The sequence below is a fragment of the Salmo salar genome, chromosome ssa26, assembly GCF_905237065.1.
Source record: "Salmo salar chromosome ssa26, Ssal_v3.1, whole genome shotgun sequence".
NCBI classification, from domain to species: Eukaryota; Metazoa; Chordata; class Actinopteri; order Salmoniformes; family Salmonidae; genus Salmo; species Salmo salar.
In genome coordinates, this window is record NC_059467.1 from 36,800,001 (window position 1) to 36,827,494 (window position 27,494).

Consider the following 27,494-nt stretch of genomic DNA (forward strand, 5'->3'; position numbering starts at 1 on the left):
TCCCCATACTGTATTTATTTTTTTATTTTTTGCTCCTTTGCACCCCAGTATCTCTACTTGCACATTCATCTTCTGCACATTTATCACTCCAGTGTTTAATTGCTAAATTGTAATTATTTTGCCACTATGGCCTATTTATTGCCTTACCTCCCTAATCTTACCTCATTTGCACACACTGTATATAGATATTTTCTATTGTCTGTACGTTTGTTTATTCCATGTGTAACTCTGTGTCGTTTTTTGTGTCGCAATGTTTTGCTTTATCTTGGCCAGGTCACAGTTGTAAATGAGAACTTGTTCTCAACTAGCCTACCTGGTTAAATAATGGTGAAATAATGTTTTAATGTTTTTAAAAGTGCTCTGTCACACAAACACACACACACACACACACACACACACACACACACACACACACACACACACACACACACACACACACACACACACACACACACACACACACACACACACACACACACACACACACACACACACACACACACACACACACACACACACACACACACACACACACACACACACACACACACACACCATTAACAAGGGGTCGTCGCTGCCTTTCAAAAACATGAAAGCAAATCAGGTCATCGGTAATCAAGGTCTCTACTAGAGAGAGAGAGAGAGAGAGAGAGAGACAGAGACAGAGAGACAGAGAGAAAGAGAGCGATAAAGAGAGAAGGAGAGAGAGAGAACAAGAGAGAGAGAACGACAGAGAGAGAGAGAGAGAGGTGTAATTGTCTTTGTTGAGCTTGGGGTATTTCAAAATGAATGAAGGAGAGAGAGCGAGATTGAGCGGAAGATGCCATAAAAAGAAAATTATTACTGTAACTGATTAATAAAAAGCTTTAAGTTTAGCTTTTAGGATTGGGATATGCTGTCTGATTTTGTTCAGTGAAAATGTACATTACTGAAAAACCCTGCATTTGTGAAGGTCTAAACTGTCAGATGATGATAAATTGGGTTTTCCAGTTTGTTGCAGATTTTTCTAAATGAAACTGACTTAGATTCATCATATCTTGTATGTATGCTTCTAGCACTGTCGCTTTTTAACCAGACCTCAGAAAAGTCCAGAATTTTTTGGGGACATTTGGAGAACTGGAACGACACAGAGCAGCAGGACCAATAAAAACATTTCGAAATTTGACTTTTGGTGCAACTTCAAAATTTGACGTTTGTAGAACGTGGATGAACGTCGAATTCTGCAGTGAGACTGTGAGAGCTTGTTGATTTTAACTGGTATCAATAAAGAATCGTAACACAAATTGAATGTACCAATTCATAAAGACTGAAGGGAACTATTACATGACAGTGGCAGTGTACACTATGTGTGGCTACACTATGTACACTATGGCTGTCTCCTATAACTGCACACATACAAGACATGACACACGTATCCCCCAAGAAAACCTGGAGGCACAAACACACTAACGTTATGACAGCTAGACATCACACACTGACAATAGAGACTGACGTTTGGCATGCATGATCACTGGGAACGGTGGTTGGTGTGTGTGTGGGTGTGAGTATGTGTGTGTGTATACAGTATAGGGATCAATTAAGAGCTGCATATTTCCATGTGCTTTGAAGCAGAACCAAGTATCATGGACAATGCTAGCCATCTGTCAGCGGACAGGGGAACATGTTAGCCGTCTGTCAGCGGACAGGGGAACATGTTAGCGGTATTTCAGCGGACAGGGGAACATGCTAGCCGTCTGTCAGCGGACAGGGGAACATGTTAGCGGTATTTCAGCGGACAGGGGAACATGCTAGCCATCTGTCAGCGGACAGGGGAACATGTTAGCGGTATTTCAGTGGACAGGGGAACATGCTAGCCGTCTGTCAGCGCAAGAGGGGAACATGTTAGCGGTATGTCAGCGGACAGGGGAACACGCTAGCCATCTGTCAGCGGACAGGGGAACATGTTAGCGGTATGTCAGAGGACAGGGGAACATGCTAGCCGTCTGTCAGCGGACAGGGGAACATGTTAGCGGTATTTCAGCGGACAGGGGAACACGCTAGCCATCTGTCAGCGGACAGGGGAACATGTTAGCGGTATGTCAGAGGACAGGGGAACATGCTAGCCGTCTGTCAGCGGACAGGGGAACATGTTAGCGGTATTTCAGCGGACAGGGGAATACGCTAGCTGTCTGTCAGTGCAAGAGGGGAACATGTTAGCGGTATGTCAGAGGACAGGGGAATACGCTAGCCATCTGTCAGCGGAAACATGTTAGCGGTATTTCAGCGGACAGGGGAACATGCTAGCCGTCTGTCAGCGCAAGAGGGGAACATGTTAGCGGTATGTCAGAGGACAGGGGAATACGCTAGCCATCTGTCAGCGCAAGAGGGGAACATGTTAGCGGTATGTCAGCGGACAGGGGAATACGCTAGCCGTCTGTCAGCGGAAGAGGGGAACATGTTAGTTGTCTGTCAGCGGACAGGGGAACAAGTTAGCGGTATGTCAGCAGACAGGGGAATATTATTTTTAATTTGTTTCACCTTTATTTAAACAGGTAGGCTAGTTGAGAACAAGTTCTCATTTATAACAGCGACCTGGCCAAGATAAAGCAAAGCACTGTGACGTGACAAAAACAACAACACAGAGTTACACATAAAGAAACGTACAGTCAATAACACAACAGAAAAATGTATGTACAGTGTGTGCAAATGTAGAAGAGTAGGGAGGTAAGGAAATAAATAGGCCATGGAGGCGAAATAATTACAATTTGGCATTAACACTAGAGCGATAAATGTGCAGATAGATAAATAAATGTGCAAATAGAGATACTGGGGTGCAAAAGAGCAAGAGAATAAATTACAATATGGGGAAGATGTAGTTGGGTGAGCTATTTACAGATTGGCTGTGTACAGGTACAGCGATCGGTAAGCTGCTCTGACAGCTGATGCTTAAAGTTAGAGAGGGAGATATAAGACTCCAGCTTCAGTGATTTTTGCAATTCGTTCCAGTCATTGGCAGCAGAGAACTGAAAGGAAAGGCAGCCAAAGGAAAACTTGGCTTTGGGGATGACCAGTGAAATATACCTGCTGGAGCGCGTGCTACGGTTGAGTGTTGCTATGGTGACCAGTGAGCTGAGATAAGGCGGGGCTTTACCTAGCAAAGACTTATAGATGACCTGGAGCCAGAGGGTTTGGCGACGAATATGTAGCGAGGACCAGCCAACGAGAGCATACAGGTCGCAGTGGTGGGTAGTATATGGGGCTTTGGTGATAAAACAGATGGCACTGTGATAGACTACATCCAGTTTGTTGAGTAGAGTGTTGGAGGCTATTTTGTAAATGACATCGCCGAAGTCAAGGATCGGCAAGATAGTCAGTTTTACGAGGGTATGTTTGGCAGCATGAGTGAAGGAGGCTTTGTTGCGAAATAGGAAGCCGATTCTAGATTTCATTTTGGATTGGAGATGCTTAATGTGTGTCTGGAAGGAGAGTTTACAGTCTAACCAGACACCTAGGAATGTGTAGTTATCCACATATTCTAAGTCAGAACCGTCCAGAGTAGTGATGCTAGTCGGGCGGGCCGGTGTGGGGAGCGATCGGTTGAAGAGCATGCATTTAGTTTTTCTAGCATTTAAAAGCAGTTGGAGGCCACGGAAGGAGTGTTGTATGGCATTGAAGCTCGTCTGGAGGTTAGTTAACCTGTTGGGTCTAGGGGGCAGCATTTGCACGTCTGGATAAAAAAAATGTACCCGATTTAATCTGGTTACTAATCCTACCCAGTAACTAGAATATGCATATACTTATTATATATGGATAGAAAACACTCTAAAGTTTCCAAAACTGTTTGAATGGTGTCTGTGAGTATAACAGAACTCATTTGGCAGGCAAAACCCTGAGACATTTTCTGACAGGAAGTGGATACCTGATGTGTTGTATTGACTTTAAACCTATCCCATTGAAAAACACAGGGGTTTAGGAATATTTTGGCACTTCCTATTGCTTCCACTAGATGTCACCAGCCTTTACAAAGTGTTTTGAGTCTTCTGGAGGGAGATCTGACCGAACAAGAGCCATGGAACGTTGATGTCCCATTAGACACCTGGCGCGCTAGTTCATGTTGGGTACCCTCGTTCCAATACGTTATAAAAGAGTATGCATTCGTCCACCTTGAATATTATTCATGTTCTGGTTAAAAAAGGCCCTAATGATTTATGCTATACAACGTTTGACATGTTTGAACGAACGGAAATATATTTTTTCCCCTCGTTCATGACGAGAAGTCCGGCTGGCTTACATCATGTGCTAACGAGACGGAGATTTTTGGACATAAATGATGAGCTTTTTTGAACAAAACTACATTCGTTATGGACCTGTGATACCTGGAAGTGACATCTGATGAAGAGAATCAAAGGTAATGGATTATTTACATAGTATTTTCGATTTTAGATCTCCCCAACATGACGTCTAGTCTGTATCGCAACGCGTATTTTTCTGGGCGCAGTGCTCAGATTATTGCAAAGTGTGATTTCCCAGTAAGGTTCTTTTTAAATCTGGCAAGTTGATTGCGTTCAAAAGATGTAAATCTATAATTCTTTAAATGACAATATAATATTTTACCAATGTTTTCTAATTTTAATTATTTAATTTGTGACGCTGACTTGACTGCCGGTTATTGGAGGGAAACGATTTCCTCAACATCAATGCCATAGTAAAACGCTGTTTTTGGATATAAATATGAACTTGATAGAACTAAAAATGCATGCATTGTCTAACATAATGTCCTAGGAGTGTCATCTGATGGAGATTGTAAAAGGTTAGTGCATCATTTTAGCTGGTTTTATGGTTTTGGTGACCCTGTCTTTGACTTGACAAAACATTACACACAACTCTTGTAAATGTACTGTCCTAACATACTCTAAATTTATGCTTTCGCCGTAAAACCTTTTTGAAATCGTAAAACGTGGTTAGATTAAGGAGATGTTTATCTTTCAAATGGTGTAACATAGTTGTATTTTTGAAAAATTTGAATTTTGACATTTATTTGGATTCAAATTTGCCGCTCTTGAAATGCACCTGCTGTTGATGGAGTGCACCACGGGTGGCACGCTAGCGTCCCACCTAGCCCCAAGAGGTTAACACAGTGTCCAAAGAAGGGCCAGTAGTAAACAGAATGGTGTCGTCTGCGTAGAGGTGGATCAGAGAATCACCAGCAGCAAGAGCGACATCGTTGATATATACAGTGAAATGAGTCGGCCCGAGAATTGAACCCTGTGGCACCCCGATAGAGACTGCCAGAGGTTCGGACAACAGGCATATGCACAGCAGAGTACACAAAATACTCTTTCAGACAGTGGTTACACACTGTCTGTCTGTGTGTGTGTGTGTGTGTGTGTGTGTGTGTGTGTGTGTGTGTGTGTGTGTGTGTGTGTGTGTGTGTGTGTGTGTGTGTGTGTGTGTGTGTGTGTGTGTGTGTGTGTGTGTGTGTGCGCGGTATAAGCAGCTTTGGGTAATGAGTGACAATTGTCACAGCAGTGTTAGCAATCACTACCAACAAGTCTCTCTCCCACCTCCATCTCTCTCTCTCTCTCACCTCCATCTCGCTCTCTCTCTCTCACCTCCATCTCTCTCTCTCACCTCCATCTCTCTCTCTCTCTCTCTCACCTCCATCTCTTTCTCTGACCTCCATCTCTCTCTCTCTCTCACCTCCATCTCTCTCACCCTCATCTCTCTCTCTCACCCTCATCTCTCCTTTCTCACCCTCATCTCTCTCTCTCACCCTCATCTCTCTCACCCTCATCTCTCTCTCACCCTCATCTCTCTCTCTCACCCTCATCTCTCTCTCACCCTCATCTCTCTCTCACCCTCATCTCTCTCTCTCTCTCTCTCTCTCTCTCTCTCACCTCCATCTCTTTCTTTCTCTCACATCTCTCCTTCCTCCCTCTCTCTCTCTTTTTACAGGCATTAAGTGCAGGTGTTATGTATCTTAAAATAAAATGTTCATCTGAGTGTTTGTGTGTGTGTGTGTGTGTGTGTGTGTGTGTGTGTGTGTGTGTGTGTGTGTGTGTGTGTGTGTGTGTGTGTGTGTGTGTGTGTGTGTGTGTGTGTGTGTGTGTGTGTGTGTGTGTGTGTGTGTGTGTGTGTGTGTGTGTGTGTATTACTGTAGGAAGTGCAGTGAATACATAGATTCCTCTGTAATTTAAACACCTGGGCGGAACTGTAGATATTCTCTACAGTCATGTGTTTCTTTATTCCTCTCAGCATTTTAAGTTAATACTCACTCTGTGCTATGAGAAGGGAAAGGAGAGGAGAGGAGATGAGAGGAGTCTGGCGATAGAGAGAGGGGAGAGGAGAGGAGAGGAGGGGAGATGAGAGGAGAGGAGAGGAGAGGAGAGGAGAGGAGAGGAGAGGAGAGGAGAGGAGAGGAGAGGAGAGGAGAGGAGAGGAGAGGAGAGGAGAGGAGAGGAGAGGAGAGGAGAGGAGAGGAGAGGACAGGACAGGAGAGGACAGGACAGGACAGGACAGGAGAGGAGTCTGGCGATAGAGAGAGGGGAGAGGAGAGATGGGAGGAGAGGATGAAGACAGTAGAGTTGGGGAATAGGGAAGGTGGAGAGAGTGTGATAGTACTGTGTCTGTGTGAGAAGATGTGTGGGAAAAGAGAATAGATAGAAAGAGAGGGAGGGGGAGGAGATATGGGGGAAGCAACAAATCTGCAAAACTTTACTGAGGAAAAGTAATTCTGTTACCTCATACTTTTTGGTAGGTGACATGATGTATATAAACCCTGGGTAGCTGACGCTGTGTCTTGGCCAATAAGAGCCTCCATTATTAAACTCTTCCTTTCGAGGCTTTGATTAATGGAAGTGAATCAGGGAAAAACTATTTCCCCACATTAAAATACCCACCTTGTCAACAATGCCCTGATGTGCAACATATGTATGCAGCCAGCACCGATTAAAGTGATGAGGGAAGACATTTCATATGGAAGTATTGAAATTATTAGAGTAGAACATGTCCTTTTTTTCTATTTTGAGAGACAAACTGCTCGGCTTCTGGTACTGTGTAACCATAGCAACGCATGTAAATGTCAATGTATGCTACATATATTACAAAACGATAACCCATTGTTGATGTTATTAAGCATGGATGAAGTGGTGGTTCATGTCTGCAATTTAACTGCTGTTCTTATGGATTTTCTAATAGTCCTTTCACAACTGCTGAAGAAATATTGTGCATTGACAGTGAATGTAGTTAACGTTAGCAGCCAGCCTAGTGCTACATGATATGACGTATACAAATAGGCCACCAGTCAACCCAGTGTTTTTTATAGTATGACTGAAACACTTCCTAGGTTTATTGTACCAAGAGTCATTGCAATTTATTTTTACCGGCTTCACTTTACATCAGATTGATCTTAAATTGGTGAGCAATATTGAAAACATATTATTATGGATGAACTTCTCCAGCTGTACATTATTGTTGCTTTGTAGTGTAGAGAGGTGAGCAACATGCTTTCATTTCAACAGCTACAGGTTTTGGATGATACATACGTTTTATTTTTCATTGTCCTTGAAGCATAACATTGAAATAATGTAAATTTCCATAAATTCCTATGGAGGCTGTTCCTTAGGAGGAGTATCATAATGACGAACAGAGGGGAGAGGAGAGGAGAGGAGAGGAGAGGAGAGGAGAGGAGAGGAGAGGAGAGGAGAGGAGAGGAGAGGAGAGGAAAGGAGAGGAGAGGAGAGGAGAGGAGAGGAGAGGAGAGAGGAGAGAGGAGAGAGGAGAGAGGAGAGAGGAGAGAGTAGAGGAGGGAGAGGAATGGAAAGTTGGGGAGAGGAGAGGACAGGAGAGGAGAGGAGAGGAGAGGAGAGGAGAGGAGAGGAGAGGAGAGGAGAGGAGAGGAGAGGAGAGGAGAGGAGAGGAGCTAAGGGGAGAGGGGAGAGGAGAGTAGAGGAGGGAGAGGAATGGAAAGTTGGGGAGAGGAGAGGTACACATACTCTAACGTGACCTTCTCTCATGGCTTTGCCGTATTAATGTCTCCACCTGTCTGCTTATCAGTGAGGTGTCTAGATCTTTAATTGTTTCTATGAAATGTAATGTAAGGCAAATTCCTGGGCTGTGTCCCAAATGGCACCCTATTCCCTACATAGTCCACTACTTTTGACCAAGCTCCTATATAGTGCACTACTTTTGACCCTGCAGGACCCATAGGACCATGGTCAAAAGTAGTGCACTGTCATGACATGCCCTTGGGGGGAGGATCATAGGCACCCCCCCCCCCTCTCCACAGTTTTATGATGGTCATAAATACCTGCAGGAAAACTCTCTCTCCATACTCTCAGAAATGGAAGTTAAATCCCTTTGTTACCACAGAGAGTGACATTGCAGTACGATAACATTAAAAGGCTGAATAATTAAACACTATTTCTGTATCCCAAACATTTGGAATGGTCCTTGGGTATTTAAAGAACAATGCTGTGGAATTTGTTAATAATTTCTGACGTAACTTAAGACAGTATAACAACATAAGTGTATCTCTGAATGTGTATATTTCCCAGTTGTCAGGGTCACATCCAAATGTGGGGGAACGTATATGATTAAATATGAAACTATTTGTGGGAAGATGTATTGAGAATTTTTTTTCATATGAAGTCGTAACCTAGTCAGTGGCCATGCCCACGTGAGCAGACATTACATCGGTGTCATGGAACGCCCCCTTTTTCCAGAGGGTATAAAACCCACTTCTGACACAATGTACATTAGGCCAACGAGACCAACAACGTGAGCTGAGAGGGACGTAATGGCTAGAACTCTGAAACTTCAACAGAGAAGAAGAACATCTTGTCAGGTTGTGCGCTACTGGTAAGAAGTCAGGTGCAGGAGAGCGGAGAGTTGTGATCAGGCGCACACTTTAATTGGCAGAAGTAACAACAGATGGACGCAACTGCGTCAAAAACCTCCAGCCAAAAGCCAAAAGTGCAAAGCGCGACAACAGTCACAATAATACATAAGTAAAACAATTAAACACACTCGGGTACAACACGGTACCCGGGGAAAAACCAGCCTGGTGCGTAACACGAAGCATGTAACAAAAACAATTCCACACAAAGACATGGGGGGGAACAGAGGGAATATATATGTAGTGTGATTAGGGAATGTAAACCAGGTGTGCGGGGAAACAAGACAAAACAAATGGAACAATGAACAGTTGAGCGGCGATGGCTAGAAGACCAGTGACGTCGACCGCTGAATGAGCAAGGAGAGGAGCCGACTTCGACGGAAGTCGTGACACATCTCTACAAAACTAAAGACTACACAGGAACATTCAGTCTGCAGCTGTTTAAGTACTTTAGTCTGGTAAATGCAACCGAGAACCAATGGGTGGTACTCTGAAAGATCCATTCTGGAGAACATTTCCCTATCAAACGACCATTGGTACGTCTGACGTATCCATATTTAACAGACACTTCCAGAACAAAGGGAACAAGCTAGAACTACGAAAGACTTTGATCTCTGGTGGACAAACCAGAGACTTTCTGTCGACTGACTCTCCAGCAGACAGACCGGCGATTTCAACAGAGAGACAACAAAGGCATACACTCGTGAATATGTAAAATGCTATTTATTTTCGAATGAGTGGCTGTTCATGTGCAAAGTATTAGCATTTCCATGAGCCTAGTTAACAGCTGTGTGTACGATAGTAGTCCTTTGTCTTTTCTCCTGCTCTTTCTTACCTGCCCCTCCCTTTTCATTTGGTGTAACAAGCCATCATATCGGTTTAGTCCACTAGGGCCTTTTCATTGTATCATGTTAGTAACCAATGTATAACCTATCCTGTGTGTTTATGTACTTCTGTGTGATTATTTAGTTACTTAGTAAATAAGTAATTAAGCCAATTGGTATATCGCTGAGTCATAATTTATGCTAGCGTTCGTGCAGATATCCAAGAGTTTGCGACATTCGGAATATGACTGATGAGGTAATAGATTAATAAGTGATTGTAATCGATAAGATATGAAAATATCTGAAGAGAGTTACATTCGGGAAATAGTAACTCTTTAAACGACACATAGACACGACAGCACTCTGTAGGGAATAGGATGCCATTTGGGATGCAGCCCTAGTAACCGACAACTAGATAAAACTCTGATTTTAACACTCAAATGAATGTGGGATCCAGACTTGTAGCCAACCTAATTAGATTTGCAAAGGGAATAGAGAACGTCAGTCGGGTAATAAGCAGTGTGTGTGTGTGTGTGTGTGTGTGTGTGTGTGTGTGTGTGTGTGTGTGTGTGTGTGTGTGTGTGTGTGTGTGTGTGTGTGTGTGTGTGTGTGTGTGTGTGTGTGTGTGTGATTTAAGGTAAGATAAGGTAAAGCGCAGTCTTATTGCAGTGTTGTATCTTCTGGTTGAGCGTGTCTCTTATGCATTAATCATACTCTGTCTCTCTAACACCAGAGATAGCAGGTTACCACGGGGACAGACATATCAGTTCAGAGGACAGACATGCTAAAGAGGTGAGTGTGTGTGTACATGTATCTACCTGTGGCTGTCTGTATATATCCATCTTACATATGTGTGTATCTATATGTGTAGATGTGAAGTCAGCCCTAGACGATGATCTTGGGTCAGTTTTGCATCTTCCCCACTAATAGTTTAAGGTTAGGATTACGTGAAGGGAAGGGAACACTTCTGTTGATCTCCTCTACCTGCAGTCTTGACGTGGGTTGGCCACATATCCGGGGAAGGCTCCCTGTGTGATATCACGACACATCTTGCTATCCCTGTCGGAGGGCAGCAGGGTACCAGCTCTGATCATCAGCCCCAGGCAGTGGTCAAAAGTGTTCCTCTCCTCAGGACCGTCCTCAGTGAAGAAACAGTGTCCCAGAGCATCGTAGCCCACCACGTCCTTTACCTGGTAGGACAGAGAGAGGGGGGGAGGGACAGAGAGTGGGAGAGAGAGGGGGGGAGAGAGTGAGTGGGGAAGGGAGGGAGAAAGGGGGGGGAGAGGGGGGGAGAGAGCGAGAGAGAGAGAGAAACACCAGGGTTGGGGTCAATTCCATTCAAATTCCAGTCAATTCAAGGAGTATGCTGAATTTCCAATTCCAATACCTTCAATGCTTTTCAATGAGGAACATTTGGAATTGGAATTTGGTTTAGTCCTACTTTCTGAATTGACTGGAACAACTCCAACCCTGACAAACCATGCACACATTTATTTTGAATGGCACAGATGCATGTCTGAAGGAAGTGGTTTTCCTTCTCTGTCTCTTCTCTGTTATCTGCACTGGGCTAAAAACCCCATCTTATCAGATGGTGTGAAACACATCATTCCACTGAGCTACACCATTTAAAGAAATATATTACTCTGCCTGTCACGCTAGCTAGCTAGCTTATCTCACCTCTTCTTTGCGGTTGGTTTGGGGAAGTCTCCTCATGTGAGAACAGTTCACCAAACTACCTCTGCTAACACAAGACTGTATTAGACTGCTGAGCTAAATCATGGGGAGCTAACCCCAGTCTTCATGTCTATGGAGATATTCTGACATCTGATGAAGGAGAGGAGACCAGGGCCTGAGTCTCAAATGGGACCCTATTCTCTATCTAGTGCATTATTTTAAACCAGGGCCCATAGGGACCAGGGCCCCTATTCCACTATGTAGGGAATAGAATAGGGTACTAACTGGGACGAAGCCGAAGCAGAGAGATAACATCTCAGAGAATTCAATATCTCATCATCTATCTTCCATTTCCTTCTAACGCCTGAAGAGTGACAGGACACAATTGTTTTCTATCCAGTTTGTACCCAATTTTCAGGAGCCTTGGTTTAGATACGCCATGTTGGGTAGCAACAGCACATCTCCTCGTTATGGCAACGGATAAATTCTCTGATTGCCGTGGCAACACAACAGGACACCTTTAACAACCCTCCAACACATACGCACGTGCACGAGGATGGGCGAAGTTGAGCGCGATGAGCGCGCAAACACACAATCCCACCTCAGTTTCCGACAGACTGTTCTCATACAATTCTAGCTAGAAGCAATTATCTTCTTTTGTGCGTAATTCTATTTATTTGCTCTGTCTGTGACCCTGTAAAGTCCACAGATCATAATGTCCCTGGGTTCACAACAGTAATTAGCAACATGCATAATCATGAATATGGTTATTATCCTCATTATAATTCCGTAGGTGGCTCGGATTTTTAGCAAAGACAGTGAAGTAACACCACAGGTAAAAGTTTCCTGAAACCCTTGTAGCTCAACCTGGATAAGGTTACAAAATTACAGCAACTTTCCCAAAATTCCCAGGTTTTCTAGAAGTCCTGGTTCAAAGATTCCTGGAATCAGGATTTCTGAAAAACCTGGGAATTTGGGGAAAGTTAGCAGAATTTTTCAACCCAAGATGTGGAGCGTTATAACGTCTCTCAAAAACTCAGCTACTGTCAGGTGCGTCATAAAAAGTGGACCAAGGCGCAGCGGGTATCGTGCTCATCTTCCTTATTTATTTGGATAAACGTGAACACTTAACAAAAATAACAAACAACGACAAAAAAAACTGTCCTGTAAGGCTACACAGCTATACATGAAACAACTACCCACAAACACAGTGACAAAACCCCCCTACTTAAATATGGCCCTCAATTAGAAGCAACGAAGAACAGCTGCTTCCAATTGAAGGCCCAAACAAACCTGAACATAGAAATAGACTAAATAGACATTCAAACATAGAAATAGACAACATAGAACATTACCCAAAACCCCAACAACCCAAGACACATAAATCAAACACACCCCTGCCACGTCCTGACCATACTATAATAACAAAAGTACCCCTTTACTGGTCAGGACGTGACAGATACAGCAGTTAGAGAGTAATGCTAATAAAATGGATGTGTTTGACTGTACTTTTTCTGTGCCTCCGTGAACGGAAGAAACCTGTCAAGTGAGGTTCGAAAATCTTTCTGTGAATGTGCTAACGCTACTGATTCAGTTAAATTACTTTACATCTGGGATCCGAAAAACAGCTGTCACCCTGCCACTCGTTTGGTATACAGCTTATATTTGGGGTTCTGCTGGGGTAAGACAGTTGATCTGACAGAAGACCTCTTTAACCACACACACACACACACACACACACACACACACACACACACACACACACACACACACACACACACACACACACACACACACACACACACACACACACACACACACACACACACACACAGATGGTGAAGAGGCTGGGCGAAGGCGGGTGTCGTCGTGACAACTGAATGGCCAACCAGCAGCACTTTTATACTCTCAAATGTATGGAACCAAATGTCCAAGTGTGTGCATGCATATAGCTCACCAGTAGGCCATTAGAGCCGTGCACAGTGACACAGCGGGAGAAGGTGTGGTGGATGGACAGATCGCTGACGGAGGTGGGGGGATCGTAGCCTCCCTTCTGGTCCACGTCTCCATTCATATGGAAGTGGACAGGATAGTGACCCATAGACTGTTGACCCATGTGTTGCAGCTCTACACCGGACACCTGCACAGACTTAAAGCCACGCTCCACCTGGGTGGGAGACATGTGGGGACAGGGGGAGAGTGAGACAGTTAGAAAGTGAGACCGCTAGAGAGTGAGACTGCTAGAGAGTGAGACTGCTAGAGAGTGAGACCGCTAGAGAGTGAGACCGCTAGAGAGTGAGACCGCTAGAGAGTGAGACCGCTAGAGAGTGAGACCGCTAGAGTGAGACCGCTAGAGACCGCTAGAGAGTGAGACCGCTAGAAAGTGAGACCGCTAGAGAGTGAGACCGCTAGAGAGTGAGCCCGCTAGAGAGTGAGCCCGCTAGAGAGTGAGCCCGCTAGAGAGTGAGAGAAAGACAGAGAGTAAGACAGGAGAATTTGAATGTGAAAGAAACAGTGAAAGTGTGAGAGATTGAATAGCAGACAGATAAAAAGATAGTGAGTTTCCATGCATGAGAGACCAATCAAATTGTTTCCATAATTCTTCATTAAAATGTGGTTGACTAGAATGTAATGGGAAGAATTTGCAGGCAGTGGAGATGGACGTGGCTCCATTCCATACTAGCTGTGGATCTTCTCCTGGGCTGTATCCCAAATGAGAGCCCTGCATTTCCTGGTCAAAAGTACTGCACTATTATAGGGTGGCATTTGGGACACAGCCCAGGTCCCATGACTGACAGCTTCAATAAACAGCTGTCTATTGAACAGGATGCAATCCAACTCATTCTAAAGACTATGCCAGTGTGCCATTGTGTTTGTGTTTGTGTGTGTGTGTGTGTGTGTGTGTGTGTGTGTGTGTGTGTGTGTGTGTGTGTGTGTGTGTGTGTGTGTGTGTGTGTGTGTGTGTGTGTGTGTGTGTGTGTCTCCGGTTGCACTTCACACTTGGTTTCTGTGCTGTAAATAAAATTTGCTTCATTGAGACGGAACTCAATCAAAAGAGCTTCCAAGAAACTTTCACTCATTGGAAATGTTCTGCCAAACCTAATTACAGTAATGGCAAACAGCATAAAACAAGAAACTCTCCCAATGTGACACTCCCTGTGTCAAGGGTGGCTCAAGGAAGCAGGAGAGGCAGAGTCAAGCGCAGGAGACAGAAAATCCGTGAACACACTTTTAATGGGTATCCACATAGTCCAAACACGGTAGGGCAGGGCGCATAACAAACAAACGCTCCAAAACCCCAGCTTAAACTAGGCAGGGACGCAGCCCACAAAACCTCTGTGGCAAACAAAAAACACAGGCAGAGGGAAAACACTTGTCCTCAAACTACCACAGTCCTGACATAGAACAATCACGCACAAAACACAAACCTACCTAGCTAGACTAAATACCCCCCCGCTAACAACTAAAACAAAACAGGTGCGTGCCTAACCTAGACCTAACCAATAGGAAGTGAAACAGAGGATCGATGGCAGCTAGTAGGCCGGCGATGACGACCGCCGAGCGCCGCCCGGGCGAGGAGGGGCGCCACCATCCGTTGGTGTCGTGACACCCTGTCAGCAAAGTGACAATTGTTTATTTGTGCAAACACTAGCCTGTCTGCTTGCTTAAATCAGGATTGCTATCTGGCATTAATACTATCCATAGCTGTTATGGTGCTGTGTGTGTGTGTGTGTGTGTGTGTGTGTGTGTGTGTGTGTGTGTGTGTGTGTGTGTGTGTGTGTGTGTGTGTGTGTGTGTGTGTGTGTGTGTGTGTGTGTGTGTGTGTGTGTGTGTGTGTGTGTGTGTTTGCCTGCCTGTCCATCTGTCATAGAATCACACTGGCCTAATGACAGCTGACATACCACTGTCATGACGATGATATTACAAATGTCATTGACAGATTGCGTCACCATATGTCATCTGATGCCAGTCATGACCCAAACCAGATCATTACTGTAATAATCTAGTTGGCTGGCGTGTGTGACAGTCTCAGCTCTCTCTGTCCTAACTGTGCTCCCCAGAGTCTGGGCGTCTAGCCATGCTAGACGGGGACGGAAGGGTTGTGCTTTCTAACTAAACATCTGATTATAACTAAAATCTATAAACTGTTCCCTTACCCTCACCTAACCTGTAAGGACAATAGATGAGCTCACTTTCTTAATGTAACCTTTATGTTAACTGTACAGTATAGCCCAAAACAATAGCCCATTTCTTCTGGTGAAGGCCTCAAGGTACTGAATAAACAGAACAGAAAGACATGATCAGGGCTGCAGAACTCTGGTACCTCACAGACTGTAGCCCTTTCCTGCAGTCAAATGACCTTGAGGCCTCATGGGTGGAAGGTTACTAATAATATTCATAATTAATAAACATTATTTCAAAAACCCGCCGAAAATCCGGTGTTTCTATGTGAAACGGTTTTGTTATATTTCAGTCGTCTGTAATGTATATAAAGTGTAATATTGGGATGCAAACTCAACATTTAACACATTTCAACTGTATATCTGACATGATACAGGTGTCTTCTTTTTTTATCCCATAACCATGTGTGTGAGGCGTATACTTTTGTTTCAAAGTAGAATTGTTTAAGAATACCAAGAAACACTATGTGTGACCCTGATTTATCCCACCGCTGTAAATGGTTAAGGAAGTTAAGTTACCAGAATTGTCCGGCCCTACACACAATATCTATAAGTTTGGATCAGTGGAAGGATAAAGAAAAGATGAAAGTAGACGGAAGGACAAAGAGAAGATGTAGGGGTTTATGGAAGGATGAAGAGAGGATGAATGGGTGGATGGATGAATAAAGTAAAGGTGTAGATAGAGGGATGAATAGATAGATTGGAGGGGTAGATTCATGAACAATTAATGACATGTTAATTAAATTACCTTCACGTGTCCTCCGAAAGTGTCGAAGGCGAAGAACTTGCAGGCATCGTTGCCGTAGCAACCAGGTTCCATCTCGCCGCGCACCAGGATGTTGCGACTCAGCAGGCCGACCTCTGCCCTCATGTCCACCCCATCCACCTCCTCACCCATATGGAGGAACACTGGCTTACCTACACACATACACACACACACACACACAAAGAGTTAGAACACACCTGGCAGCACACATACACAGACATACGAATGCACATGTACACACACACACCAGGGTTTCCATTAGCAGGTAATTTCCGGCTTTTGGCCAATAAAATAAATGAAAAGCCGATAAATTGTAGTCAGCCAAATTGTCCGGGGCTGGTCTGCTGCTGAGGAGAGAGTGAGAGAGGAGCCTTGGCCTAGGATACTGTTGATTGTGAAGATGGAGCCCTTTTTCATCAAAGTAAAATGAAAATTAGAGAGCAGTGAAAAGCCTACATGGCGGGGCTCCAAACTGCCACCATTTAGTCTCGCTGGGCGAGTTAAAACATGTATTGGTCGCATCTGTGCGAGCTGCACATTAATTTACCTCACTCAAAATGTCTTTGTTTTTATGAGGCTAAAACCTTGATTTGGTGAAACAGTAAATTACATTATCCTCATGATTCCTGTAATGAAAGTGTCTGCCTACCTGCCCCTGTTTCGCTGGGGCCTGCTGCTATGTTGAGCGAGGCACTCTCTCTCTCCTTTTCAGAGGGAAAAAATGCTCCAGGAGAAAGAAAAGTGTTCTGTATAACACTTTTAAATCCAATTGTGGGGAAAACACAGCTATTCTGTTGTCAAAGGTGGAGAGAGGATGTTCTCAGATATACTTTTTATTTCTTCGAGCTCAAAAGCAACTATTTTACAAACAAGATATTTGCTATGAAACTATTTTACAAACAAGACATTCAATATGGCTGTGAGATATGGAGCACACTAAATGTGGATTGGCCATTGCGAGTGCATAGGCCTACAACTGCAATGTATTTGTTTTTATATTAAATGTACTGTAATAGCAGCAGTGGGTATTATCTGTAGAGATACTGACCTAGTAGTTGGGTTTAGTTATTACATTAAAAGTACTGTAATAGCAGCAGTGGGTATTATCTGTAGAGATAGTGACCTAGTAGTTGGGTTTAGTTATTACATTAAAAGTACTGTAATTGCAGCAGTGGGTATTATCTGTAGAGATAGTGACCTAGTAGTTGGGTTTAGTTATTACATTAAATGTACTGTAATAGCAGCAGTGGGTATTATCTGTAGAGATAGTGACCTAGCAGTTGGGTTTAGTTATTACATTAAAAGTACTGTAATAGCAGCAGTGGGTATTATCTGTAGAGATAGTGACCTAGTAGTTGGGTTTTGTTTTCCCATTAAATGTACTGTCATGACGTGGTCCTCTTTGGGTATAGCGAGTACCATCCCCCTCTCTCTGCACCATCCCCCTCTCTCTCTCACCACCTCTCTCTCTTCCCCCTACACCCAGGCTCTGTTATCGCAGGTCATAAATTCCTAGAGGAGTCTCTCTCCTCATGGCCAGAGTGTAGAGAGAGAAGGTTTCAAAGGAGAACAAAGGAACCTCTTCTCCATCATAGAACTTGAGAACTGAACAATGTCCATACGGTCGGGGGAGAATCCAGCTACGACCGGTCCATTTCGTTTAATGTTTGTGAAACTCATGAGAGACAAAACAGCCACATTACCATAACTCTGTTTATACAAGAGTCTCAGTTTTGAGGCTTGCATCTAATTGTTGTATAAAATGAATGAGTAAAGATGAAACTATTTGTGAAATTATGTAATGTGATTATAAACTGTTTAATGAAGGAAACTCCAATTGCCTTTGGAGTTTAACTAAGTCATAGGCCCGCCCCATGAGCACAGACATTGATCTGGCGTCATGGGACAGCCCTTTTCTACTGTTCTGGATATAACCCCCACCTTGGGAATTTCCCTTTAGACCAGTACCTCGATCACAGAGGGAGCTAAGGTATGAGTGGAGACCAAGCTTTCCTCGATTACCGAGAGGGCTAAGGGTTGAGTAGAAACCATAAACCTGAGTATAAGCTAAGGTTGTAATGGTTGTTGAAACTCTGAGACTATCGATGCCGACAGAATAAGAGCAAATCTTTGATACTAATTACTAGTCTGCAGCTAGGAATTCTATACCATTAAATGCGAAGGCCGACAACCGCCGAAACATCTATTCTATAACAACATTTCTGAATGGGACTCTGAAGTATCCATTCTAACCACGGGCGGATGAACTTCCAACAGAAAGAAGGACGATTCCAACAGAGATCACAACGACACACTGAGCGTAAATATATATATTGATTGCAATTATTCCCGAATGAGTGAGCGTTCATGTGCAAAGGAGTAGCATTTCAATTATTATAATTATCAACTGTGTAGTGTTTTGTCTTTCACGCCCTTCTCAGTCCCTTTGTCTACCAAGCCGCCATACCAGTTAAGCCCATTAGGGCACATCCCCTATCATTTCCTTGTAACCATATCTACTTTGTTTGTTTGTTGATGCATTTCTGGGATTATTTAGTTAGTTAATAAATAAATGATTGAGACAATTGATGTATGGATGATTCATAGTGAAGACTGGGTTTGTGAAGATAACCAACAATTTACAACGTTTGGAATGAGACTAATGTGAGGTAAAGAATAATTCATTAATTAGAAGACTAATTGATCAGATATTAAAATATCTGAAAGTTATATTAGGAAAATTATAACTTTGTAATCTGAATATTTTACTTGGTGCGCCGACTTCCTAGTTAATTACATTTACGTGATTAGTTTAATCACGTAATAATAATTACAGAGAATTGATTTGATAAAATAACAGTCTTCAGTTTAATGATGCCAAAGACACGACAGTGCTGTTAGATTAATACATGGTTACTAGCAGTGGGTATTATCTGTAGAGATAGTGACCAGTAGTTGGGTTTAGTTTTTACATTAAATGTACTGTAATAGCAGCAGTGGGTATTATCTGTAGAGATAGTGACCTAGTAGTTGGGTTTAGTTATTACATTAAATGTACTGTAATAGCAGCGGTGGGTATTATCTGTAGAGATAGTGACCTAGTAGTTGGGTTTAGTTTTTCCACTTACTCAGGTGGTGAATTTGCCCCAAATAAATTGGCCTATAATGTTAGAGCACATTAAGATGCAAATTCATCTTTATTAAAATAAATACATTCAGAAAATTCTGAGCACTATTTTAACAGTAAAATATAACAATATCATAATTATCTGCTCAAAATGCATGACAATCAATGGGTTAGGTTGGTCATTAAAATATTTTGAATCACAACATGAAAATATGATGAAACAACATATTTCTTCAATAACATCTCAGTAGTCTAATACACTTTTTAATAAAGCACTGTGAATTTTAAAAGATGATAGGCCTACAATTTTTTTCTATTGCGTAATGCCGCAAAAACATTTTTGATTGTGCCACCAAATCATGGGCTTGTGCCACCAACTGAAAAACTTAGTGGCACTAGTGTCACCATGGTAGCATGTTAGTCTGGAGCCCAGCTACAAGGGCAATGTCCTCCGTATGGACAAGTTTCAATATTGTAGTGGACTAAGATGAGATGGATGTTGGAGCGGCCAAATGCAGTCTACTGTGCAACTGGCTATTCAGGTAGGATGCCATTTTGGACCTTTAAATGTTTTTTGTTTTTTGTGTATTTATAATCATTTGTTTTATCATTATTATTACTGTATATCATAGTTATTATTCTATACCTATTTATTAATATAAATATGCAAACAGTGTTTTGTTTCATTCTGTTGAGACATTTTCACTGGCTAAATTAAGTTTGATCTGCCGTTTTAATTGTGCACTCTGTATTTAGTTTAAGATGGGTTATAAGTAGGTCTGTTGGAAAAGAACTACCATTAGCCTATTGCTGTCATTTGTTGGGTACATAAGCACCCGCCTTTCTTGGTAATTGCTGCGACATATCCTTTTCAAAACTTTTGTGAAGGTTAAAACCAATTCGCAAGTGTTTTCTTTCATTCTATTGAGCTATTTTATTTGGAGAAATTATGTTCCAACTATAATGTTGTGTTTGCCGCAATATAATATCCTGCTCGTATTTACCCTATCAACAATGGTTCGATTGTACTTTTGATATTACCCTAATAAAGGTAAGCAACTTTTGAGAAGGTTTGGTGTGGTGTGGCTATTAGCTTACTATACTGCCGGTCTATGATATTAAGGCAGTGAGCGCCAGCTCTCCAACTGACCGACAGTTGAACTTGAGGTGAGGCAGAACGTTCAGGCCTACCAGAGTTACTACTATAATATAAAATATAATGCTGATCTTTATACAAAATATTCACAAAATTAACGAATTAGCCTCCTTCTGTATGCCTATATCTTTATAGCAGATGCAGTATGCTATCTGACAAGAATAAATACCTTCATGTCGGTGTCTAAAAGCATATCTCTATCTCTGGGGCTAGCCCTAAGCTTCCTAAATAGTACTATCATTAAATAGTACCCGCAAAACACCAGTCTCAACGTCAACAGTGAAGAGGCAACTCCGGGATGCTGGCCTTCTAGGCAGAGTTGCAAAGAAAAAGCCATATCTCAGACTGGCCAATAAAAAGAAAGGATTAAGATGGGCAAAAGAACACAGACACTGGACAGAGGAACTATCAGACGCCTCTTCACTGTTAACATTGAGACTGGTGTTTTGCAGGTACTATTTAATGAAGCTGACAGTTGAGGGCTTGTGAGGCGTCTGTTTCTCAAACTAGACACTCTAATGTACTTGTCCTCTTGCTCAGTTGTGCACCGGGGCCTCCCACTCCTCTTTCTATTCTGGTTAGATCCAGTTTGCGCTGTTCTGTGAAGGGATATGTACACAGCGTTGTACCAGATCTTCAGTTTCTTGGCAATTTCTCGCATGGAATAACCTTAATTTCTCAGAACAAGAATAGACTGACAAGTTTCAGAAGAAAGTTCTTTGTTTCTGGTAATTTTGAGCCTGTAATCGAACCAACAAATGCTGATGCTCCAGATACTCAACTAGTCTAAAGAAGGCCAGTTTTATTGCTTCTTTAATCAGGACAACAGTTTTTAGCTATGCTAACACAATTGCAAAAGGGTTTTCTAATGATCAATTAGCCTTTTAAAATGATAAACTTGGATTAGCTAACACAACGTGCCATTGGAAAGAAGGAGTGATGGTTGCTGATAATGGGCCTTTGTACGCCTACGTAGATATTCCATAAACAAATCTGCCGTTTCCAGCTACAATAGTCATTTACAACATTAACCATGTCTACACTGTATTTCTGATCAATTGATGTTATTTTCAATGGACAAAAATGTGCTTTTCTTTCAAAAACAAGGACATTCCTAAGTGACCAAAACTTTTGAACGGTAGTGTATATATTAATCTTAATATCATACAGTGGACACCTAAGCCTATAGGTCTATGCATCCTATGCCCTGATGCATTTAGTGCTCTGACTGCTGAACCATGAGGTGGACAATTGTTTTCGAAAAGTAAAAACCAATAAAGCAATAGGCTTTAAAGTTTTGCATATTCTACACACCCAAACACAAGGAATAGTTGTTTGTAATTAGTTAGGCTGTTTTTAAGGACATGTAAATGTGGCTCATTTGGCCAACATCCCTCATTTATTGATGGTGCTGGCTGCGTGGGTGGAAGCCCTAATGGATTACACACCCAATCCATTGTCAAGGGCGTCGTAAGGATTGGACCAAAACGCAGCGGGTAAAGTGCTCATCTTCTTTCTTTATTAAAGAAAACACTTAAACAAAATAAACTGACGACGAAAACAGTCCAGTAAGGTGCTCAGACTATACTGGAAACAACCACCCACAAAACAAAAGTGAAAACAAACGCAACTAAATATGGCCTCCAATTAGAGACAACGACAACCAGCTGCCTCTAATTGGAGGTCATTGCCAAAAACCCAACATAGAAATAGAAAACTAGATATACACATAGAAATAGAAAATATAGAACATAAACCAAAAACACCGAACCACACAAAACAAACACCCCCTGCCACGCCCTGACCAAACTACAATAACAAATAACCCCTTTTACTGGTCAGGACGTGACATCCATATGTCCGATAAAGTTAAATCTTCCCTGATACCGAAGCACCTGCCGGGAACATGTGAGAGCATCACTCTCAGAAAGCAACCAGAGAATGTGTTTAGTGTTGTTCTTTAGAGTCAATTTACACTAGTGGGAAAAAATTGCCCTGTGATTTTAGAAGGCCTTTTAGACTGAAAGTGGAGGGAGATAAACTAGAGTGGGTGCTTTTTTTGTGTGTGTGTGTGTGTGTGTGTGTGTGTGTGTGTGTGTGTGTGTGTGTGTGTGTGTGTGTGTGTGTGTGTGTCTGTGTGTCTGTGTGTCTGTGTGTGTGTAGAGGGATCACTTGCGATACCAAGCGAAATTCAACATTTGTGCAGGTCCTCCGGAAGTTGTGAGACAGCATCAAAACTGGCCACTAGGGGCAAAAAACAACATCCAAGAACTAGTGCCCCACACTGGGATTGAACCCAGTTGTTTCTGTGTGCTTAAATTTAACACATTGGTCACAGAATGTCATCACTCACTCACACAGGAATCGGTCTGTGAAGGATTTGTCTGTATTTGAATGTGATGGTCTGAAGATGTCACCACCTCACAGCTGTCACAAGAACCACTCTGTAGTTGGCAGGGCCGCAGACCAAACACACAGAGAGAAAGGGTGAGAAATGGGAAGAGATTTAATGGAGGGAGGTTGAGGAAGATTATGATGGTGGGTGTTAAAGGTCACAGAATGAGTCTGCCAGTCCAGCTACTGGGGAGCTAGATATATGACAGATGAGAACTATTAGAGGGGGAGGGAGAGAGGAGAGGAATATACACATCACGAGAGGAGAGAAAGGGAGAGAGGAAATGAGCGTGAGAGGAGAGGTTGTGACAAGAACAGCCCACTGTCTGTGACATCTAATGATCCAAGTAGATACTAAAGAAATATTAATGAGTTCAGAACATTCACATTCCCCAGGTTCAGTCTTCTCTCCTCACTAATGGCATCATATTACATGACTTCTTAAGAGGATGAAAAACATGAAAAAATAACAAAACAAAAAGAGAGGAATCTAAGAAAAGAACAGCTCCTACAGCCCGCCCACACACTAGACACAAACACTACAGTCATTAAATGCCAAAGAGTTCTGGAAGAAAAACAAGAAGAAAGGGAATGAAATGAAAAAGAACAGTAAAAGAATCAGAGACACAGCTGGTCAGCCACGCATCTCAACCCTCCTTTACTGATAAAACCTTTCTGTGCACAAAGAAAGTGACTGGATCACTTCTCAGGATTTACTCATCAGTGCAATAAAGACTGACAGCAATCTCTGCCCCCATTGTCTCTCTCCCCCGGCCCCCCTTCTCTCCACCCTCTTTCTCTCTTTCCTCCGCTCCTGCCCCCGTCTACCCCTCTCTCTCCCAATTGTTAATGATGCGGAGGAGACAGGCAGACAGGCAGACAGGCAGTTAGATACCTGGGTACTGTTGGTTCTGAACGGGTCTGCCTTGAGGGAGCCGTTGGAAAGAATCACGGCCACCTTTTGCCCTGCTACTGGCGCTCCCCTGACAACACTGACAAACTGCATCCTCCACTGACGAACGGAGAGAGTTGGAGAACATACCGTGACCCTATTAGGAAGGAGAATTTGTCTGTGAGTGTTTGTATAACGGTGTCTGCCAGCCTAACTGCCTGCCTGTCTGAGATTATCATGGTCAAAAGATTTAATTTGGATATACACATTAATATTATTGTGAATCACATATCAACTGTCCCTGAAAATGCATCATTAGCCACACACACACTTTCCAATTAAAATAATCTCTCTCTCTCTTTCTCTCTCTATTAAATGAATAGGTAGATCAAAGTTGAAAGGGGTTAGTGACAAGCCTATCAATAAAATAGATTTAACACACACACACACACACACACACACACACACACACACCTAATTAATAGGCCTAGAAAACAGAGGTGCAGCCCCTAGATAAACAACTCATTATTCATGGTATTTTAAACATTGATGTATCAACTGTGGAAGTCTTCAGAGTGAACTACTTTCTGCTCTTATATTCAAACTAACAAAAAGCATCCACACACACACACACACACACACACACACACACACACACACACACACACACACACACACACACACACACACACACACACACACACACACACACACACACACACACACACACACACACACACACACACACACATACACACACACACGCACACACACAGCCAATTGAGGGCATGTCACATTAAATCAGTGGTAACTTTTAAAAGGCAGAGATAGAGCCAGAGAGAATGGCTGGGAGCTGAAAGGTAAGGTTAGACAACTGTTTCACAGGAGGTTGGTGGACCCTTAATTGGGGAGGACGGGCTAGTGGTAATGGCTGGAGCAGAATAGGTGGAATGGTACCAAATACATCAAATACATGGTTATCATGTGTTTTAATGCCATTCCATTTACGCCGTTCCAGCCGTTATTATGAGTCGCCTCCCCTCAGCAACCACCACTGAACTGTGTGTGTGTGTGTGTGTGTGTGTGTGTGTGTTGTGTGTGTGTGTGTGTGTGTGTGTGTGTGTGTGTGTGTGTGTGTGTGTGTGTGTGTGTGTGTGTGTGTGTGTGTGTGTGTGTGTGTGTGTGTGTGAAGTCTGTCAGAGTGTATGGTCCCTCTCTCTAAGAAGAACACTCAGTCCCTTTCTCCCTTCCTCTCACTGAACCAGAGAGATGTTTCATTGGCTGAAACAGACACAGACACACATGCACGCAGACAGATAGACACAAATACAAAAAAACAGCACACCCACACACCTACAAATCTGCCTCATGGCAAAATGTGTAGAATTGCAGGAAATTAACTCTAAAACATACATGTTGTGAGTGTGTGTGTGTGTGGGGGGGTGCAGCTAGTGCCGGCTCTGACTGCATGTGTGTAGCCACTGTGAAATAGGTGGAATGGTACCAAGAAAAGGTATTCCATGCTGTGAATTCTAGCTCCATGCACACACACACACACCTTATGGGCCCTGGTGAAATTAGTGCACTATATAGGAAATAGTCAATTAGAGGATAGTCATTTAGAGACAGAGGCTCTGGTGGCATGCTAGACATCTGAGCAAACACTATGAACAAGTCTAGATGACAACCTTCTTTACCACAAACAAACTATACTAACACAGGAGAGGAACTCTTCAATGAAGGGCCAAACTATACTAACACATTAGCCTTTATATATATATATATATATATATATATATATATATATATATATATATATATATATATATATATATATAAAGAGAAGAAGAGAGAGAGAGAGAGAGAGAGAGAGAGAGAGAGAGAGAGAGAGGCCTTGTGTGTGTGGCCTTTTTCGAATACCCGCACTTGCGTTCTAAGAAAGAAAGAAAAAGTGAGACAGAGAAAGAGAGACAGATGTAGAGACAGAGAAAGAGAGACAGATGGATAAAGATGTAGAGACAGAGAAAGAGAGACAGATGGATAAAGATGTAGAGACAGAGAAAGAGAGACAGATGGATAAAGATGTAGAGACAGAGAAAGAGAGACAGATGGATAAAGATGTAGAGACAGAGAAAGAGAGACAGATGGATAAAGATGTAGAGACAGAGAAAGAGAGACAGATGGATAAAGATGTAGAGACAGAGAAAGAGAGACAGATGGATAAAGATGTAGAGACAGAGAAAGAGAGACAGATGGATAAAGATGTAGAGACAGAGAAAGAGAGACAGATGGATAAAGATGTAGAGACAGAGAAAGAGAGACAGATGGATAAAGATGTAGAGACAGAGAAAGAGAGACAGATGGATAAAGATGTAGAGACAGAGAAAGAGAGACAGATGGATAAAGATGTAGAGACAGAGAAAGAGAGACAGATGGATAAAGATGTAGAGACAGAGAAAGAGAGACAGATGGATACAGATGTAGAGACAGAGAAAGAGAGACAGATGGATAAAGATGTAGAGACAGAGAAAGAGAGACAGATGGATAAAGATGTAGAGACAGAGAAAGAGAGACAGATGGATAAAGATGTAGAGACAGAGAAAGAGACAGATGGATAAAGATGTAGAGACAGAAACAGAGACAGATGGATAAAGATGTAGAGACAGAGAAAGAGAGACTGATGGATACAGATGTAGAGACAGAGAAAGAGAGACAGATGGATAAAGATGTAGAGACAGAGAAAGAGAGACAGATGGATAAAGATGTAGAGACAGAGAAAGAGAGACAGATGGATAAAGATGTAGAGACAGAGGGAGAGAGACAGATGGATACAGATGTAGAGACAGAGAAAGATAGACAGATGGATAAAGATGTAGAGACAGAGAAAGAGAGACAGATGGATAAAGATGTAGAGACAGAGAAAGAGACAGATGGATAAAGATGTAGAGACAGAGAAAGAGAGACAGATGGATAAAGATGTAGAGACAGAGAAAGAGAGACAGATGGATAAAGATGTAGAGACAGAGAAAGAGACAGATGGATACAGATGTAGAGACAGAGAAAGAGAGACAGATGGATAAAGATGTAGAGACAGAGAAAGAGAGACAGATGGATAAAGATGTAGAGACAGAGAAAGAGAGACAGATGGATAAAGATGTAGAGACAGAGAAAGAGAGACAGATGTAGAGACAGAGAAAGAGAGACAGATGGATAAAGATGTAGAGACAGAGAAAGAGAGACAGATGGATAAAGATGTAGAGACAGAGAGACAGATGGATAAAGATGTAGAGACAGCGAAAGACAGACAGATGGATAAAGATGTAGAGACAGAGAAAGAGAGACAGATGGATAAAGATGTAGAGACAGAGAAAGAGAGACAGATGGATAAAGATGTAGAGACAGAAAGAGAGACAGATGGATAAAGATGTAGAGACAGAGAAAGAGAGACAGATGGATAAAGATGTAGAGACAGAGAAAGAGAGACTGATGGATAAAGATGTAGAGACAGAGAAAGAGAGACTGATGGATACAGATGTAGAGACAGAGAAAGAGAGACAGATGGATAAAGATGTAGAGACAGAGAAAGAGACAGATGGATAAAGATG

General features: G+C 42.6%; 1 protein-coding gene across 6 annotated transcripts in view; it reads right to left on the minus strand.

Annotated features, from left to right (window-relative positions):
* The window catches only part of LOC106587725 (cell migration-inducing and hyaluronan-binding protein), a 168,034-nt gene that overhangs the window by 28,310 nt on the left and 112,230 nt on the right, over positions 1 to 27,494 (minus strand). For all 6 annotated transcript variants that reach the window (XM_045708744.1, XM_045708740.1, XM_045708743.1 and 3 more), the window contains 3 exons: positions 16,303 to 16,472; positions 13,331 to 13,540; positions 10,684 to 10,889 (listed from right to left, as the gene is read on the minus strand). In XM_045708744.1, coding sequence (XP_045564700.1) covers positions 10,684 to 10,889; positions 13,331 to 13,540; positions 16,303 to 16,472 — 586 coding nt within the window. The remainder of the gene's footprint in view (positions 1 to 10,683; positions 10,890 to 13,330; positions 13,541 to 16,302; positions 16,473 to 27,494) is intronic.